Below are 20,872 nucleotides of genomic sequence, written 5' to 3'. Positions count from 1 at the left end.
CCGGTTTGACCGGATATAAGAAAATATTGCAAGTCAACTTTCTTATAACCAGTCAATCGTTTTTTCTATGTAAACTTGATGTTTTCACACTATTTTCTCCTTTACTTGTTTTTGTATGTTTAAATAGTATTACACACAAACACAGAGAGAGAGACAGAGACAGAGAGAGAGAGACAGAGAGAGAGAGAGAGAGAACAACAAAACCCAAGGAAATGTTATCTTTAAAGCTTTTATTTCCAAAAGCAGAAAAACAAATAATGATGGTAATCTAGCTAACGGACGAATAACAGGCATTGATTCAAATAAAGAGAGAATGTCATATATTTGACAATTTGCTACATCTCAGACGAAATAACGTGCAAATGTAATAATTCTTTCAGAGGGTTCGAAGTATAATCACCATTTGTGATGTACGTCGTCAGACTTTTGAAGAACCTTCGTGGTTGAAAACGACGTTAAACACCAAATAAAGAAAGAAAGACTTTTGAAGTTGTTGAAAGCTCAGAGGGTTTTTCTCCATATATGAGCCAGCGGAAATATTTTGATTGTCTTTCATAATTTGTGGTTTGGGTAGTCTCCTTTAAGTAAGACTATCTCTGTCTATCTATCTGTCTGTCTGTCTGTCTCTCTCATCCCCGCCCCACTCACCCCTCCTCCTTCGACTCAAATTGAGCTAGGAAATGGAAAGTCATCTGTTTGGAGTGAAAAGAAATCAGAACATTCTGTTCTGAGTACATGTATACTAGAAAAAATATGAAAAATATATTCACCCATCTCGATATTCAATGGAGATTCAAGCAGAGTTGTCTTTTGGCCCACTAGGCCTACTGATTGGCATCTTTTGCCTCGCTTCTGTGCAAGCACTCACACTAAATTAGAAAGGCCACATACATACATGTAGATGTAAGCTTGCATGACCTCATGCATGGCAGTGACTACCCAAAATAACTTCCGTTTACAGAGTCCAATACAAGGCATACTTAAGCAATTTGTCACCACTTCTACTTGACAATCGAAGACTATTCATCAATTGTAATTAGCTGTTTACCAGAAAAGAAAACTCAAACAAACAAACAAATCCCTAATTAAATAACATATTCTTACTACAACTCACATAAATAGCATTAACTTCAGTTTGATGCGTTAGACATTGAAGCACTGACCCTGGTAACAGGGGGAGATAACTCCCAAAACAAAACAAACCCTTGACAACGGGTCCCGGGAGTTACCTCCCCCCACCGGCTGCCCGCGCATGCGCTGGACATACTGCCGGTATAGTCATTCCCTTCTTCAACACGCTAGCGAATAGACGTGTTTGCACTCTGGCTGTTTTCTTCAGCCGCTGGCCTGCCACGGTAGGCCGTTGACCCTTTGAAGTCTGAACGCTTCTTGCCTCTACTACGGTGAGATCTTTCTTGTTTATCTTGTTTTGCCTTGCCGCCATTTGCAAAGTGTATTTTGTTGGGGAACTTGACTCTAACTTGTCGGAGTTTCTTGTTCTTCTCAACTTGGCTTATAACGGTCAGGGCACTGTTAGCCGGTGCCGGCCGCCATTTGCATTTTGTAATTGTTGTTGAAATTTTTGCACTTCGTCTTACGAAGTTTTTCTGTTCGTCAACTTGGCGCTTTCAGGTAGGAGCACCGTTGTTTAGGTGCCTGCCTTCTTTTGCTTGATTATTTTTGGGTTGTGAAACTTTTTGCTCCGATTTCTGGGGTCTTTTGTTGTCTCAACCTACTGTAGGCAGAGCGCTGTGTTACAAGCGCATGCCGCCATTTGCATTTTTGTTTTGTCTGCCGGTTGCGGAACTTTTGACTCCGATTTCTGGAGTTTTTTGTTACTTCAACCTAGTGTAGGCAGTGCCCGGTGTTACGGGTGCATGCCGCCATTTGCATTTTAGAATTTTGTATTATTTTGCGAAATTTTCTCGTTGTGACTTGTCATTTCGATGGCGGACAAGGAGAAGAGCTCTGCCAAGCAGGTACCGGTGGGGTCGCCGCTGGGCAGTTCTGGGTCTGCGTCTTCGTCTAAAAGTAAATCTAAGAAGTCGCGTTCGAAAGATAAAGATAAAGTTTCGCCGGCGAAACGACCTCTGGTCAATGTGTTTGATCCGGTGAGCAAGGAGTCGTTGCGTGTTTCGATTGATCCTCCTGCTAGCATGCCTGTGTTGTCGCCGCAGGAGAAAGAGACTCAGGCGGTCTCCCGCGATGAATTGTTTGCTCTTTTTTCTACTTTCAAGGATCAAATGAGGGAGATGCTGGCTACTGACAGGGGTGTGTCTTACTCCACCATTCCAGCTTTGCCTCCAGGGGTTGGCAACGTTGCCTCTTTGTCGAGGATTCTTCCTTCTGCTACGATTACGTCGGCGGACGTTGCTGATCCTCAGCTTTCGGCTTCGGCCGATCAGGTACGTGTTAGTGGAAGTTCGGGGTGTTCGGCGCAAATGCGTGCTGCTCATCTCGACGGTTATTCCACCCTTGACGCTGGGGCCGGTACGTCCGGTCCCTCGTACTTGGGTTCAACTGCTTCGGCAAAGGGATTTCCGGCCACAGGATCTCTTCCGAGAGATCGTGGCACTTTCATTTCGTTACCATCGACTTCCGGTTCACAGCCTACGGGGGTTCCGGTCGTTGGTGGTAACGGCAATCCGTTTCCTGCCTTCACTTCCGCTCAGGCGGCTGTGGTCGGCGGGGGACAGGTTGGGTCGGCTTCCGGTCAAAGCACAGGTGTGTTTCCGGTCGCCTTTCCTTCCGGATTGCCAGCTACCAGTGGTAGCAGCTCGGCTATACCGGTTCCCCTTGGTGTGGTTACACAGGGTTCCGGTACGGCGAGTTCATCAGTTCCGTTTAGGGGCAATGATGGTTCCGGTCATGATCGGTCTTCATCGGACATCTTTGTTGATGATGGGGATGTTGACGAAGATTGTGACGACTCTTCTGAGGTGGAACACAACTTTCGGGTTGAGAGGAGTTTCTCACGCGCGCTGAGTGCTGCCGCTGAGGTTACCTCTAGATATTTTGCGGAAGGGGTGTCAACTTCGTCTTCACGGCTAGCAGCACCTCCTTCCGCGTTTGGCGATTTTCGGGGTGACGGTGAGTCTGGTGTCCGCTTCCGGTTTCGGGAGTCTCCCTCTGTAGCCTATCAGATGGCTAGGGTGTTGGGTGCCGGTCCTGATAGCATCGTTCCTCTTTTAACTGCTCATGGGGATGCGCCGGAGTCTGTTCAACATTGGCTGGCATCGCCGAGTGATTGTTCTCGCATGCCGGCGGATTTGAACCGTAAACCTAGGCTGTACGGGAAGCCTGTTCATTTGATCGATTCTTTCGCGCTTCCGAGTTCCCCGCTTCAGGTCACTCCGGAGCTGGCGAACTTACGGAAGGATGGGTACAAGAAGGAGAGGCCTTCAGTCTGTACCGAAGCCGGCGTGATCGCGATTGAGGAAGCTGGGAGAGTTTCTCTCGAATTGTCTTCCGTGTCTGACACTCTTATTAGAGCGTTGTCCAGATCCATCTCTGTGTCGCTGGAGCCCTTTAAGTTCCGGGACGACGCGGTGGAAGAAGATGTTGTAACTTTGTTAGCAGCTCTTGCTAAGATCGTAGCTGAGCAGACCGCAACTTCGGCCAAGTTGTACACGCAGGCCGTGATGTGGCGTCGCGAAGCTCTGTTGAAGGACTCGAGACTGTCGGATAAAGCCACTGTTGAGGCTTTGAAAGTTTCTCCTTTCGCGAGTCAGAGCCTACTGGGTCCTGAGTCTCTTGAGGCTCTCAGGCGAGTCTCTCAAGATGCGAAGGACTTGCATTTTGTTAAGCTGTCTGAGCTTGCCCTTAAGCAGGGTCAGAAAAAAGGTGGTTCGGCGCCGCCTTCATCTTCTCGCGGCTCTGGACAGAAGACGAGGTCGCACAGGGGCGGCAGCCGGTCTCGCCCCTACAATAAGAGACCTTCCTTCGGGAAGAAGGGGTCAGGTGGCAAGCCTAACCCCCAATGAAGGCTCCCCGATCCAGCCACTCCCCTAGCCCCTACCCCTTTGGTAGCGGGCGGCCTCTCAAGGGCCGTTCCAGCTTGGTTGGCTCTTACGAGCAACTCTTGGGTTACGGGAGTGGTTCGATCGGGGTTCCGGTTGCTCTGGTTGGAGGACAAGGCCCCTCTAACCAGGACAACACCCAGGTTCAAGTTCCCCGCCGATCCAGAGGCTTGTGCCGTTATTCAGGCGGAGGTGCTACTGCTCTTGCAGAAACAAGCGGTAGAAGAGGTCATCGATCGTCGATCCCCTGGCTTTTACGGGAGACTGTTTGTCGTCCCGAAAGCGTCAGGGGGTTGGCGACCGGTGTTGGATCTGTCTCCCTTGAACGGCTTTCTCCGGAAAGTTCCGTTCAAGATGGAGACTCCAGCGTCTGTCAGGGAGGCCCTTCGTCCGTCGGACTGGGTCACTTCCATCGATCTGACAGACGCGTACTTCCACATTCTGATGCACAGGTCAGATCGAAAGTGGCTGCGGTTCCTGTGGGGCGACAGGGTGTTCCAGTTCAGGGCGCTGCCGTTCGGGCTTTCTTTAGCACCCTGGATTTTCACCATGATAGTGCGCCAGCTTTGCGCGTTAGTGCGCCAGAAAGGGATTCGTCTCAGAGTTTATCTGGACGACTGGTTGATTCTGAGTCAACAAGAGTCCCTGTGCGGGCAGCACACCCAGATAGTCTTGCAGACTGCGAGAGACTTAGGTTTCTTCGTGAACCAAGGGAAGTCCGACTTGGTTCCCTCTCAGGAGTTCACTTATCTGGGCATGGTGTTCGACACCCTAGCTTGGACTGTGCGTCCCGCCCAGCGGAGGATAGACAAGCTGCAGGATCTGGTCAGGTCTCTGTCAAGCCTCCGCCACGCGCCTGTCAGGGTGTTGGCGTCACTCCAGGGCCAGATGGAGTCGATGTCTACCCTGATTCCCCTGGGCAGAGTTCACAAACGCCCTTTTCAGGCGTTTCTGAACTCTGCCTGGGATCCAGCCTCGCAAGGTTGGAATCTGTCTCTTCCTCTTCAGGGATGGTTCCTGGAGTCAACAAGGCAGTGGTTGGATTCGGCCTGGCTGGCTCAGGGCGTTCCGATTTCCTTGCCCCCCCCGGAGTTGCATCTTTTTACCGATGCGTCCCTTCAGGGTTGGGGAGCTCATCTGGAGGGGAACACAGCTTCCGGTCTTTGGGACCAGGATCAGAAATCGTTGCATATCAACATTCTGGAGTTGGAAGCAGTGCGCCTCGGGCTTCGGGAGTTTGTCGCCTCGTTGCGGGGCAAGCATGTGTTGATCCACACGGACAACACAACTGTGGCAGCGTACCTGAACAAGCAGGGGGGTACGCGCTCGCTTGTTCTGTCCAACAGGGCTTGCGAGATTCTCGCTTGGGCGTTCCTTCAGGGAATTGTGATTTCAGCGAAGTACCTTCCGGGGTGCCTGAACATCTTGGCAGATTCACTCAGTCGCACTTCGCAGATCCTGCACTCGGAGTGGACTATCGCACACCAAGCACTGCGGCGTCTGTGGACGCAGGTGGACAAACCCCTCGTGGATCTGTTTGCCACCCGGTTCTCTCGGCGTCTCCCAGTCTTCGTGTCTCCAGTGCCCGACCCGGAGGCTTGGGAGGTCAACGCCATGGAAATAGACTGGAAGGATCTGGTAGCTTATGCCTTCCCTCCCATTCCGTTGCTGAGCAAGGTTCTGAGAAAGGCGGACTTGGAGAAGCCAAGGCTGGTTCTCATAGCGCCGTTGTGGCCGAGCCAGGCGTGGTTTCCGGACCTTCTTCGTCTAGCCGACGGTCCACCCATTCCTCTCGATCTTCGAGAAGGGGAGCTTCTGCAACCGAGGTCGGGGATCCCTCACAGGGACCCTCATCTCCTGGCTCTACACGCTTGGGTTCTGTCAGGAGAGCGTTGAAGCGCGCTGGGGCGTCAGACCTCACTCTGACATTGGTGCAGAAGGCGCATAGAAGATCTACTTCTGCTGTTTCTTCGTCCCATTGGGCTGCTTGGGCCCAGTGGTGTCGTCTTAACGGCGTTAACCCGTTGTCTCCACGTACTATGCAGGTTGCAAATCATTTGGCTTGGCTGTCCTCCCAAGGTCGGACGGCGTCTACCCTCAGGGTACGTCGTTCTGCCATTTCCACTACCCTCAAGCAGTTGGGACGCTCTATTGCCCTGGACGGGGTGATCGCAAGTGTCATTAAAGGTTCCGCTCTTAGCTCTGCTTCACGCAGAACGTCTGTCCCAGCCTGGGATCTCTTACTGGTTCTGGAATTTTTGCGCTCCTCGGTTTTTGAACCTTTGAAAGAGGCTAGTCTGTCTAACCTTACTAAGAAGACTCTCCTACTTATTTTGCTTGCGTCAGCGCGTCGGGGAAGCGAGGTTCACGCTCTTTCTGGACTTAATCAGGATATTTCCTTCGAAAAAGATGGCTCGGTTATCTTGCGTTTTTCGCCTGTGTTTTTAGCAAAGAATCAAAAACCTAACCAGCCGTCTCCTGTTGTGAACATACAGTCGCTGCGTTCTGTTTTACCGCGCGGTGACCCTGACCTCTTGAACTGCCCGGTCCGGGCTCTGCGGGCTTACCTGTCTCGCACGGCTCCGTTAAGAGCTTCATCTCAGAAATTGCTTTTCATCTCGTTAAACGTAGCCAGGGATAAGGATATCGTTAAGACGACTTTGGCGAGATGGTCTGCCGGGCTTATAAGGCAAGCATATGAGTGGTGGCAGACACATGGGGGGGGACGCTCCGTTCTCCCATTACGGTCGCCTCGTACGCATGAGGCGAGAGCCTGGGCCGCCTCTCTAGCGGTCTTGCGCTCAGGCAGGATGACTGAAGTGCTCAGAGCAGCATACTGGAAGTCTGAAGACGTTTTCATAAACTTTTATCTACGTGATATTGCCAGCACTAGGCAAGATGGCTCGAGCTGTTTGCCTGCCATGGTGGCAGCTGGCCAGGTTCTACCGAAGGTTTAGGTGAGTTTCCCGCCTCCTTGTGTAGCAATCTGCTATTTATGTGAGTTGTAGTAAGAATATGTTATTTAATCGAAAATTTCTTATCAAATTTTCATTTAATTAATATACTTACCAACTCACATAGTTAATGCCCTCCCTACCTACCCCGCTTTGTGTGGTTTAAGGTGGTGTTTCAGTGGGAATGACTATACCGGCAGTATGTCCAGCGCATGCGCGGGCAGCCGGTGGGGGGAGGTAACTCCCGGGACCCGTTGTCAAGGGTTTGTTTTGTTTTGGGAGTTATCTCCCCCTGTTACCAGGGTCAGTGCTTCAATGTCTAACGCATCAAACTGAAGTTAATGCAATTTATGTGAGTTGGTAAGTATATTAATTAAATGAAAATTTGATAAGAAATTTTCGATTGTGGATCAAAGTAAATTGGAGCTCTAAAATTGTAAAAAAAATAAAAAATTATAAGGTATTCAGCTAAACTTTAATTATTTTCTTATAACCGGCCATTGCAGGTGCTGCTCGCGGACCAGAGATTTCCTTTCGTACAAACGGACTTTCATACATCCGTGTTTCTTACAAGCGGAAAATTCTAAGTAATAACAAAGATTAGATGCTGCCGGGACTCCCCCAGCACCTTTCATACAAACGGACTTTGTTACATCCGATGTTTCTTTCAACCGGTCTATACTGTAATGCATTTCTGCAACACAAAACGAGCAAAGAAATACAAACAATGATTAAATACTAAACGATCAGACCTGTGCACATCATTGATAATTAAATAGGCAAGGCATAAACAGTGAAGTGCGTGTCCCTGTTTCGCTGACGTTGATTTGCATTATACATTTGTTTACTTGTTGTTTATGCAATTCATATGCTTCATGTTATATGAATAAATACAAAATCAAAATCAACAAAAACAGGACCACATGACTTTTAAAGTACTGCAGTGTATATATTTCGGAGTGTTTGAGTATGTTAAGGTCTGTTGTGTGTGTGTGTATATGTGTGTCTGTGTGTGTTACAATAATAAGTGTACATATGTACATCATTTATCTCCAAACAGCCAAAGCACACAGAAAACGAAAGTAAATAGTCAGTTTAATATACTGCTTGAAAATGTTTCCAAATAATGTAACCAGATATCACAATACACATACTTGGCCATTGGTCATGCTTAAAAAGACAAATCAGGCACCCACAGTGTTGTAGAGGCTTGGCTTCTGTAAAAGCATGGGCGCCTGGGGCACCTAGACTGACTCGATATTTTTATATATGCTTGTTTATCAAATTTATTTCCTATTTGCAAGATCACAGTATTCAGATAGACATTCTTGAAGACTACCTGAAGTCTCAGTCTTAATTGTGACATCAAAAACAAAGAAATGATGGGGCAGTTGATTGGTAGTGTGGGTGCCTGAGTCACCCAGAGCCATTGGTGAAACACAAGAAAATTACTCCCACGAGATTTATACAAAAATTTGGTACGAAACTTTTACTCCCTTTACGAAAAAATTACTCCAGCCTAACACGAGCAAATAACACTCCCACGACAGGTGTACTCCGAGTAAAAAATATCGTAGGAAAATGTTACTCCATTGACGAATAGATAACGAATAAATTACTCCACCCGGCCTAACATGAGCAAATTATACTCCCCACGACAAGTCAGTGTACTCCCGAGTAAATATGTTGTACGAAACTTTTACTCTCCTGTTCCCTGTCAGTCCTGGTGGTGGTAGGGGTGGACCGGGGAGTGGTAGCGCGACATTCTGTTTGCGTGAGATCCCATATAGACGTTATCCCATTTCGCCCCCATCCCATTTTTGCGATATTCCACAAACCAAGCGTCATTTTACTACTATGTCATACCACCAGTGCCACATTCCATGTTGGCGCCATCCCGTTTTGCCGCCATCCCATTTTGCCCCCATCCCTATTTTGCAAGTTCATTTCCGACACAAGCCAAGCGTCATTTCATATTATCGTGTCATACCATTGGGCGCAATATCTCATTTTGGTACGATCCCGTTTTGAGGGGAGAGAGAGAGGGCTGGATCCGGCCGGGCCGGCTAGGGGGGTGGGTGGCTCCAGCTATCAGGGTTATGTAAGCCCCCCCCCCCCCCCCCCCCCGCCCTACCCGGCGAATTAAGACAGAGCACACACAGATCGAGACACTCGCACCACACACATACGTTTTTGTAGTTTTTGAGTAAATTTAGGTAAAAAGATCCATATCATTCAGGGGAGATAACCCTCAGAGTCACTCAGAAGTCACGCAGAAGTCACAGACATGTATACGTACATCACTGATCTAAAAATGGGTGAACAACAGGGACTTTAACTAGGTACAGATTGCAAAATAGACCGTGACAGCGAGCGAAAACCGGTGCATCATGTCTGACATTCTGTCCTCCATACAAAGTGCCTGCAGCAAGGCGCTAGAGACAACAAAAGAGCTGAGTGCCGAGCTTCCGGGATCGAAAACTACACAAGCCTTGGTTGTTGGTGCGGCCGTGGGTACTGCTGTGTATTTCTTTTTCTTGAAGACACGCTATCGACTGCCGCCTGGACCTTTCGCCCTACCTATCCTCGGTAACATATTGGATGTAGCCGACAAGAAAGAGCCATTCTATATGAAACTGAAACGCTGGGCTGACGAGAAGTACGGACCCGTGATCCTGATTTATTTGGGCCCCTTTAGGTGTGTCACTCTCAACCGACTGGATGTCGTCACAGAAGCGTACATCGAGAGAGGCGTAGATTTTACAGGGCGACCCCAGTTTCACAGCATGTCAGTATTTTCTGAAGGCTACAATGATATTCTTTTTGCCAGTCCGAACGCAGCGTGGAAATTGCAGCGCAAGATCGCCACCAAGGCTCTGCGACACTACATGAAAGGTCAACACCTGGAGAAAGTCGTCCATCATGTCGTTACTATGGTGACAGACAAGATGTTGGCGGAGGCCGATGCCTTTGACCCGAGTCGCTACATCGGCGTCCTCATGTTCCACATCATTGAAACTATCTGTTTTGGTAAGATGAAGGATTATGACGACCCTGAGATCCTTCGACTGATTTGGTTGTTGGATGTCATCAATGAAGATCTTGGTCTTGGATTTTGGGAGGACGCATTGCCACTCCTGAAGTATTTTCCAACTGAAAAGTTTCGGAAGTTTGAAAAAAGAATGCAAGAATTTCTGGATTACAACTATGATAGAATTGACGAACACAGGAAGACATTTTCGGAAAACAACATTCGTGACATCACAGACAGCATTTTGTTGGCTCAAAAGGAGGCTGAGCGAGAGGAGAGTGCAGAGGTCATGGCCATGTTCACGAACACACACGTAGGGCAATTAGTCGGCAACATCTTTGGAGGAGGAGTCGACACTTCACGACACACATTGCAGTGGTGTCTTGGTTACATGGCAGGGTATCCACAGGTATTTATTTCTGTTGTCGTGCTTTGGTTTGCATTTTTAAAAGTAGAGATTTGAGTTGTTTAAAGCCTTCCATATTGAATATTTCACTATTCAGAAATTTGAGTCTGAAACTAAAGAAATTACAATCATATAAAAATGTTAGTGAGAATTCAGAGCTGTGTACGGGCAATATTAACAGCTATTGTGTTTTCAGCGTAGCAATAGGCCCCGATATTTAGACGAGACAAGTATAATGTCGACGAGTCGAAGATGAGTCGCATTATACTTGTTCGAGTCTAAATATCGACCCTATTGCTACGATGAAAACACAATAGCGTTTATATTATATAGCTTAATTCTTACATTAATTTATTAAATTCTGTGTTTTGTCAGCAGCAAGTACCAGAATGGTCCATGTTGTTGATTGCAGACGACGGTTCCCTTTCCGCATGAAGCCACGGAAATAACCGAACATTAAAAACCCCACTGACATACTTACGGAGAAAACTCGAGATAACCGGATGTTTAGCATTACGTCAATATGCTAGGAATCATATGACGTCATGACGTATCATGCTTGCAAGCCTACGTAGATTGTATGTTCGAAAGTCTGACTTCTGTTGGGAATTTGCGTGGTGAAGACTGCGGTAAATCTGTAGATGATAAGAGAACAAGGTTTGTCTCAGAAGAAATGACTACGGCAAATCAGTGTTTCAGACCGGTAACTTCATTTCAACATTGCACTATACAATGCTAGAATCAGAGATAGGTCGCTTCAGATTGCAGCTTCTGGAAATTTGCAAGGTTTGTTGCCTGTTAAAGAACTGGATTTTACACGTAATGTATGTCATGTACAGTAATTAGCAACAACAAAAACACACACAAAGCAAATGGCATCGTCTGTCGACTTGTCACATAATGATAAACAAACCTGGCGAGGTATACATGCGTGTACTTAAAAACCCAGTCCGTCCGACCAGCACATGTTCAGGCTATGCTCATGTGAAGTTACAGAGTGCCCTGTACACACACCCTTATCGGTACATCATCGACAACGATTGTTCTCTGGACAAGCTGTTTTATGCATTTTGCGAGTATTTCTAGCTCTTCTGCGGTGCAGTAGGCCCTATAGACGATGAAGGTGTCCAAGATCTTGGGAGATGCGTGTGTAAGGCCAAAAAAAACAAGAGGCGAAGCCTTCAAGGCTCCCGTAAGAAATCAACAAACAGTAACATAACACAAACTCACTCACTCCGTAACACACACACACAAACACACACACACACACACACACACACGCACACACACAGTTAAAACTAACGCATCATATCAACTCCATGTATAATTTTCAAAAGAAGGCAAACAGATAAAATGACTAGGGTAATAGGTTAGGTACCTGCCATGTGGGCACTTTTTCCACTGCTGTCCTCAGTCCTATACTTTTCATCAAGACTTGTCACCATGCCGAGTAGATCTAAATTCGGAAGTCTTCATGTGGCTGAGGCATATATATATCTGACATAGCGTCGATCTTGTTGTAGGTTAACCTCCTTTCTGAAACAAATGGCAAAATGCGATTAGTTATGATGACTACAACCTACACAAATATAAACAGTGTTTTGAAACAGAATAGTCAGGTTATACAAGCCACTTTACCTATGCAGCATGGTAACCCTACAATATGCGAAACATGTCGACTGCAGCAGCCTGGTTCTTAAAATAATTCTGACGGTCAACACAGCCAGAAATGCCAACAAAGACAAGAAAGCTGTGGCAAGGTAAGCTTACCAAACGTTACATAGCGAATCATATGATAGTGCGTAAGGCCTAAAAAAAAAATAGGTGTGGTTACGGTAACCCGACCTACCCTATTTTTAGGGGCTGATCCTATAACTTTTTATTACATTTGTCAAAACAAAACAAAAAACCGAGTGCAAAAAACGCAATGAAAGCAAAAGCGCCCGAGTCGCACACTTATTTCCCTGTCAAGTAGGTCTAATTTGTACACATTAGACAATAGAAAAAAAAGTTAAAAAAAAAAAGTGATTGCCTACCTACCTACCCTATTTTTTTTGGCTATGTTACCTTAACCACACCTATTTTTTTTTTTGGCCTAAACAGCAAACAGTAGATCTACAATCAAAGAGAGGATCGAGTCTGGAATGAAACGCGATACAGATCTAGCATTCAAAAACTGTCTTTCACGTTCAAGGAAGTTGTTGCAAAGTACTTAAGACTTACTAAATTGTACAGACAAAACCATGACAGTGCATGTTTTGAATCTGAGGAAAAAATCGTGATCATTTTGACTTTGAGAACAGATTCATTCCGTTTCCTTATATCTGCATGTTCAAGTAAATGGTGGACAGTTTTTTTCGGGCAGAGTAAACTTAACTTGAGACTCTACTGCAAGTCTTGAAATTCACATAAATCGAACCACGAGCAAAGACATCCAAACATTACAGGCACTTTAGATCAACTCATTTCACTAGAGGTGACTGCCTAGCACTGTGTTTGACATCCGTGTCTGCTGAAATAAAAAGAAATTAAAACAAAACGGATTAACAGTAGGTGACACGTTATCAGAGTGGGAGACACTAGATCTGTCTCTGAACTTACCGGGATACGGCTGCAAGATCGACACTGACTGCCGCGCTTTCGACAGCTCTTCCTCACGTGGACATTGGAAACACGCTGTGCAGATCAAATTGTAGGAAATCTCCCTTTGGTATCTTCTTTATTTACTTTTCTGGAGCTTAGAAACCGAACAACATGAAATCGTCTTCCCCGGCGAATCGGCGAGGTGAGAACTGGACCACAATCCTTCGCGCGACCCCTGACCTGATCTTGACACCTGACCTGCCGTCTACATGCCAAACACGACACAAATCAGTCAACTGCTTGTACCCCTTCAAAACCCCCCACCACCCGTTTTCTTTGGATACACGCTTTAACTACACACATGCCGACACAATGTTGATCATTGCTTCAATAATTTGAAGATGGTGCTTGAAAATTAACCACGTGAAATGAGTATTTCGGTGTTTAGCCAAAAATGTTAAAGTTTCTACCACAGACATACACACATACATACATACATACGCACGCACGCACGCACAGACAGACAAAGTTTACCATCGCATAGGCTACACTTACGTGAGCCAAAAATAGGTGTGGTTAAGGTAACATAGCCCCAAAAAATAGGGTAGGAAGGTAGGCAATCACTTTTTTTTGTTTAAACTTTGTTTTCTAATGTGTACAAATTAAACCTACTCGACAGGGAAATAAGTGTGCGACTCGAGCGCTGTCGCTTTCATTGCGTTTTGTGCCCTCGTTTTCTTGGTTTTTGTGTGGGTTTTTTTTTAACAAATGTAATAAAAAGTTATAGGGTCGGCCCCTAAAAATAGGGTAGGTCGGGTTACTGTAACCACACCTATTTTTTTTTTAGGCCTAACCACTAGGTATTCAGTCAAACCCATGTAAGAGGCTAATTCAACTGACGGGGACAACCAAGCCACCATTATGCATCGACTTGGGTCCCTTGATATTCATCCGCTGGGTCTTGACTGAAATACAAGCCATATACAAGCCGTGTACACTACATTGGGGTGTGCACGTTAAAGATCCCACGATTGACAAAAGGGTCTTTCCTGGCAAAATTGTATAGGCATAGATAAAAATGTCCACCAAATACCCGTTTGACTTGGAATAAAGGCCGTGAAAGGTGAATGCTCGCCTAATAGGCTACTGAGCTTCACTGGCCGATGTGAATGCGTTATATATTGTGTGTACAAAATGTCTGTTTGTCTGTCTGTCTGTAAAAAAATTCCATTTCAAACGGCAGAAATTAATATGTAAGCGCCTAGGGCTATATCTAGATTAGGCGCATAAAAATGATCACAATAATAATAATAATAATAAAAAAACCACTCATATGATAAAGCTTGGGTGTAAACTGTATTGCTATACATGTGTATATTATGTGGGTGGTTTTTTTGCGGACAGTTATTTCAAGTAACAAGTGGTGCTATTATAAATTAGTCAAAAGTAATTGTAACCTCTTGCAATTGCATTGATGCATCTTTTAACATTAACAAAATGCATCTGATTTATGTTGAGGTCAATGCATAAGCATAGATCTTAAGTGTTGTGAATACTGATTCTCTATTTCTTCTGGAAAAAAAAAATGTTCTTCCTGAAATTTTTCTGTTAAAACTTTCAGGAACAGGCACTTGTTCAGGCTGAAATTGACGAAGTGACAGGAGCGCATTTGCCAGGCGAAACTGACCGCGCCAAACTGGTGTACACTGAAGCCACGCTGTACGAGGCCATGCGCATAGCAAGTGTTGTGCCCTTGGGACTTCCACGGGAAACCCTGTCTGACACATCAGTTGGTGGCTATGATATTCCCAAAGGTAAGAGTGTGAAGTGGCATTGCTGGAGGATCATAAATGGCAAAGGAGACAATATGTTTGCCTTAAGAAACTACAGTAGAACCCCCTTTTAAGACCTTCAAAAATGTGAGAAAATCAGGTCTTAAGATTAAGAGGGAGTCTCATAATGGAGGTAAATTTACAGAGCTTATGAACACAAAATCTGAAAAAACAAGGTCTGAAAAAACTAGGTCTGAAAATGGAGGAAGTCTTAAATTGGGAGGTCTTAAAAGGGGGGTTCCACTGTAGCACTTATACATATGACGCTGTGCCAAAACGTGCTTTGACGGTCACCCCCTGAGTTTGATTACATTTTTTTTTATCTGTTCGCATCTTTCATGGCAAACCAATGTTTTTTAATGACAAACATAACCCATAGAGATAATAATCATAACCGTGCTAGATATGGTCATTTCTGTTTGACAATAAAAAAAGAAAGAAACGAGATGCGTGGGTTGAAACGAGTGAGTGTGAATGGGACACTTCAAGGGAACTCAGGATTTTGCTTGTTTGCTTGTTTACCATCGACTTACCTATAACTTACTGTGTGTGTTTGTAGATGAAGTATAAGTCTTCAAATCTGTCCCACAATAAATAAAAATTTCAAACTATTTCTTAAAAAAAAAAGGATTGAAAAGGAACGGTTTCGGACGTTACACATAATGTCAAAATGTGCCTGTGAACGAAAAGTTCGTCTGCTACTCCACTGTGAGCCGTCGTCAACATTCACGTTAATGGCGACTACAAATTGCACTCTTTGAACGTAATTTACCACACAAAAAGCATTAGACCGTGTGCTAGTCAGTCTTTCAGCTCTGCAAAGGTCAGTACTTTTTTTTTTGTCAAACGGTAACGTACGAAAATATCCAGATTCCAAAAAAGGTATTCTACATTTTCGCGGTAGAAAGATTATTTCGGGAAGCCATCTTTACCCAGAATGCACTCTGTGTTTGATTTCCCAAGATGGCGGCAAAGAAGAGAGAAGGTGAGTGTTTATAATTTTTTGTCAGGCACATCGTACTGGTAACGTCCGACATAATATAACGACTGAATTGCAAGTTTTTAGTGTTTTTAAAGCTTTTTAATGCACACTACAACGGCAAAAACGGACTGAAGCGGCAACACCATGTGTTTGCGTCCACACGTGTCTATGTACCGGGCATGAGTGACCTCGGCTTTCAGTCGTTACGTGGACACAGCACAAACTGTGTCCATTCAGTTCTACATCTACCAAGTGTAACATCTGACATGCTCAACAGCCTGCAGACTATATTTACAAACTGTTTGTCACTTTGTTTCTGGTTTTAGATGTGGTACACAATGTATTAAATAAGATTATTTTTGTTCTGACAAGATTTCTGTGTTTGTTGCATTTTTAATGAAATGTGTGTGTACTGCTTGCTGTCGGACGTTACACAGGACACAGTGAGCAGATGAATTTATGGGACAATAAAATTGAATTTTGGTTTGGATTTGATGTGAATGTCAATTTCAGCATCTAAGTCAATGATAAAGATTAGATTCAGAAATATCTGGCAAGTAATTATCATACTGTGGCTAGTTGTACTGTGTCCAGTGTAACATCCAACATCAGTCAGGTGCCCGTCTTTATTGATCAATATCTAAAAAAACGCTGCTTTCATTTATCTTTTTAAAACTTGAAACACATTCAGGAAACCTCAGTCTTTAATGCTGCAACATCCAACAACAAATATAAACAGTTTTATTTTTGCCTCAAGTGTCCCATTGTAAGGAGGCAGGTTCTGGCACAGCATCATATATATATATATATATATATATATATATATATAAAGATACAGTAGACCCATTCCCCCCTCAACCTTTTACGACACTTTTGTTGAATTCATTTTGTAACTACCCATAACACCAGGGTCAGCGTGTAAAATAAATTCACAAAAACACGTCTCAGTCTGTACAGAATGCAGCCAGGCTGCTGATTTGTTGTATGTGTTCAAGTGGGAGAAGCCTGGACAGATCTGTGATGGCTGAAATGATTGTTGACACGGGAAGGACTGTCTGACTGACTGCCTCACGAAAGTGTCTGTATATATCTAAAACTATTGAGAATTTTGGATTGGATTTTCATGTAATCGTAAACACCATAGAACCTTCCTATCGACCAATCTTCAAAGGATTACCTTTGTAAACAAACAAATAAACAATGACGTCATTTAAACCACACAGTCCGGATGTTGTGGACGACCCATATGGAATTAAAGAAGGCATTTGACTGTGTTTATCCCTATTCGGATGGCGTGGGTCATGTACGACCAATACTTTTTACGTTGAATCCTGTAGAAAGTATGGGTCGTACACGACCGACATCATCTGGACTGTGTAGTCCAAAGCGTGATCCGGTGAAGGTTAAATCTGTGACAATATAATATTTCAGAAAGTAGATGCGTTTCTTTACCATGGACAGTTGATTTCTGTAAACATTTGTATTTTATTCTGGTGTTAACCCTTACACTGGTGCAATTCTGTAACACATGTTACATAGCCACTGGTGAATTACAAGAGAGAAAAATAAAGAAAAACGGTCATATTTATAGGTTTTCGCATCCATGGGAGGTAATTGGAACCGACCAAACAGACTGAGCCAGTAGCGCGACATATGTCGTGACAACCAGGTGACAGTATACGTAAAGTAGCGCGACATATGTCGCGACAACCAGCCCAAGGGTTAAGCGATAATTAACTTCAGTCTGGTTATGACTTTCCAGGCACCATGGTACTGGTCAACCAGTGGGCATTGCTGAACGACCCTGAGCAGTGGGAAAACCCTGAAGAGTTCAACCCCAAGCGTTTCATTGACGAAGCTGGCAAGCTGAGATCCAAGCTGCCAAGTTGGCTCCCGTTCTCTACAGGTCGTCGAGCGTGTGTGGGAGAATTTGTTGCCAAGCCCCAGTTGCTGATGATCTTTGCCTGTATCATGAAGAGATGCAAGATTTCACTGCCGCCCGGTGTGGTCTTTGATCCAAACCCAAAGGTTGCAAGTTTTCTATCTCACATACCCAAGCCATTCCAGATTGTCGTCACAAGTCGTTGAATAAGATTTGAACGTTTTCATTTTTGAATCAAAAAACAAATTTTAATTCATGGAACATTTGAATTGTGAATCTGTAGTACTTCTTTCTGTTCTGTTGTCTGTCTTTGTCTTTTTTCTGATCTTTGTGCCTGAGGTCAAGACCCCAGTGGTCAAAAGGCGTGCTTTGTTATTCATATTGTCTTCGTTAATCACGTGAGTACAGCATTTTTTGGTCTTTTTATTTGGGCGGGGACGTAGCTCAGTCGGTAGCGCGCTGGATTTGTATCCAGTTGGCCGCTGTCAGCGTGAGTTCGTCCCCACGTTCGGCGAGAGATTTATTTCTCAGAGTCAACTTTGTGTGCAGACTCTCCTCGGTGTCCGAACACCCCCGTGTGTACACGCAAGCACAAGACCAAGTGCGCACGAAAAAGAGCCTGTAATCCATGTCAGAGTTCGGTGGGTTATAGAAACACGAAAATACCCAGCATGCTTCCTCCGAAAACGGCGTATGGCTGCCTAAATGGCGGGGTAAAAAACGGTCATACACGTAAAATTCCACTCGTGCAAAAAACACCAGTGTACGTGGGAGTTTCAGCCCACGAACGAAGAAGAAGAAGAAGAAGAAGGTCTTTTTATTTAATAATAGGGGGAAGAATTTACCCGATGCTCCCCAGCATGTCGTAAGAGGCGACTGACGGATTCTGTTTCTCCTTTTACCCTTGTTAAGTGTTTCTTGTATAGAATATGGTCAATGTTTGTAAAGATTTTGGTCAAGCAGTATGTAAGAAATGTTGGGTCCTTTGTACTGGAAACTTGCATTCTCCCAGTAGGGTTATGTATTGTACTGCGTTGCAGTCCCCTGGAGCAATTTTTTGATTGGTGCTTTTGTGAACAAGAAACAATTAACAAGTGGCTTTATCCAATCTCCCCCCCCCCCCCCCCCCCCCCCCCCCCCTTTTCCCCGTCGCGATATAACCTTTGTGGTTGAAAATGACGTTAAACACCAAAGAAAGAAAGAAAGAAAGAATAACTTTCCAGCTGCATGGTGTCACTGACACTGAGTGTCACAGTTATCCTTCAAGTTTTACTTTATCTGTGCATGTGTACATGTCCAGTACTTAAAATTAGATGTTTGATTTTCTTTCTGACTTTACATGGGTCTTTTTGTTTGATTGGGAATTCTATGGAGGTGCTGAATTGAAAATGTTTTTTTCCTGTATGAATTTGAAGTGGGTTACTATGATGAAACCTGTTATGTGAGGAAGCGTTGAGATGATAAACAATAATCAACTTCATGGCCAGTCCCTTTTAATAAAACAGGCCCAATGCTGTGGTTATTTGATAGACCAGGGAATAACACAGCGCCCTTAATTGGAGGTATCGATTCTCACCACAAAATGGCCTCACGTTGTAGACACAGCTGGATGTGATTTTGGACAGAAAGGTATGTCCTGCTTTGGCATAAATATATTCATTAATGCTGAAAGATGATTTTTTTCAAGGATGTATATGTGCAGTTGAACATTTTAGCAGTTGATAGTTTTTGCTCATGCATCACGACCATAATGTATTGCATTATTATTAACAAGATTGTGCCGTATGTTTTTTACATTGTTGTTTACATTGAATTGTGATGCAACAGTTGTACACTTTTTGCCTTTGTACATATACACATGCTATTTTCCCTGTTAATTCTTGGGCTTCCATGATTTAAGTTCAATATTTTTCTTTTGATTATTGGATTGCACGGTGACCATAAATGTACTAGCTGGTGCATGTAATGTGAAGGTCATGGGCTTTACATGATTATGTTAAAGAATTTTCTCTTGATTATTGGATTGCACGATGACCGTTTTTCTTGGTACTGGTGCATGGAATGTGAAGGTTATAGTGAAAGCATGGGGGGGGGGGGGGGGGGGGGGGGGGGGGGGGCTCACAGAGAAACAATTAGACTAGAGAACCCCAGCGCTGTTTGCGCATAGAAACTTAATTATAGCTGTGCCGGCTAATGGTTGGAACCAGCCTCCACATCAGTGTACCCAATTTAAGCCACATAATTAGTGAATATTGAAAGTCACAATGCAAATGCCTGAGATTCAAGACCACTATTTTGTAAAATGAGTCCTTTGAACAATTTGGATTTTTTTAGGTTTTTTTGGTCACACCAAATGATATTGTCAGATCACAACTTTTTAGTGAATTTTGAAAGTCACAGTCCAAATACATCAGATGCAATGCAGGACCACTATTTGTAAAATGTGTCCTTTACACAATGACTAATGCTTGATAGTTTTTTTTCAAGCACACATTTTTTGAAAGTTATGAAAACAAGAGGCGAAGCCTTCAAGGCTCCCGTAAGAAATCAACAAACAGTAACATAACACAAACTCACTCACTCCGTAACACACACAGAATAGTCAGGTTATAAATACAAGCCACTTTACCTATGCAGCATGGTGACCCTACAATATGCGAAACATGTCGACTGCAGCAGCCTGGTTCTTAAAATAATTCTGACGGTCAACACAGCCAGAAATGCCAACAAAGACAAGAAAGCTGTTGCAAGGTAAGCTTACCAAACGTTACATAGCGAATCATATGATAGTGCGTAAACAGCAAACAGTAGATCTACAATCAAAGAGAGGATCGAGTCTGGAATGAAACGCGATACAGATCTAGCATTCAAAAACTGTCTTTCACGTTCAAGGAAGTTGTTGCAAAGTACTTAAGACTTACTAAATTGTACAGACAAAACCATGACAGTGCATGTTTTGAATCTGAGGAAAAAATCGTGATCATTTTGACTTTGAGAACAGATTCATTCTGTTTCCTTATATCTGCATGTTCAAGTAAATGGTGGACAGTTTTTTTCGGGCAGAGTAAACTTAACTTGAGACTCTACTGCAAGTCTTGAAATTCACATAAATCGAACCACGAGCAAAGACATCCAAACATTACAGGCACTTTAGATCAACTCATTTCACTAGAGGTGACTGCC

General features: G+C 44.3%; 1 protein-coding gene across 2 annotated transcripts; it reads left to right on the top strand.

The window, feature by feature from the left end:
* The first annotated feature begins 9,223 nt into the window (after positions 1–9,223).
* Positions 9,224–18,823, top strand: LOC138983879 (cytochrome P450 1A1-like). Of its 2 annotated transcripts, XR_011461299.1 has the most exons (4): positions 9,224–10,413; positions 14,615–14,807; positions 17,570–18,106; positions 18,501–18,823. XR_011461299.1 is itself a non-coding variant. In XM_070357209.1 (3 exons), exons 1-3 carry the CDS (start codon positions 9,364–9,366, stop codon positions 17,893–17,895), a joined length of 1,569 nt encoding a protein of 522 aa, XP_070213310.1. In that variant the 5' UTR covers positions 9,224–9,363; the 3' UTR covers positions 17,896–18,823. The 2 variants fall into 2 exon arrangements, 1 of the variants encoding a protein (XP_070213310.1); XM_070357209.1 differs by having other exon boundaries at positions 17,570–18,823.
* The last annotated feature ends 2,049 nt before the right edge of the window (positions 18,824–20,872 follow it).

The sequence above is a fragment of the Littorina saxatilis genome, linkage group LG13 (genome assembly GCF_037325665.1).
Source record: "Littorina saxatilis isolate snail1 linkage group LG13, US_GU_Lsax_2.0, whole genome shotgun sequence".
Classification (NCBI taxonomy): domain Eukaryota; kingdom Metazoa; phylum Mollusca; class Gastropoda; order Littorinimorpha; family Littorinidae; genus Littorina; species Littorina saxatilis.
The sequence above is the reverse complement of the archived record's forward strand: the minus strand, read 5'-3'. Positions and strand labels throughout refer to the sequence as shown.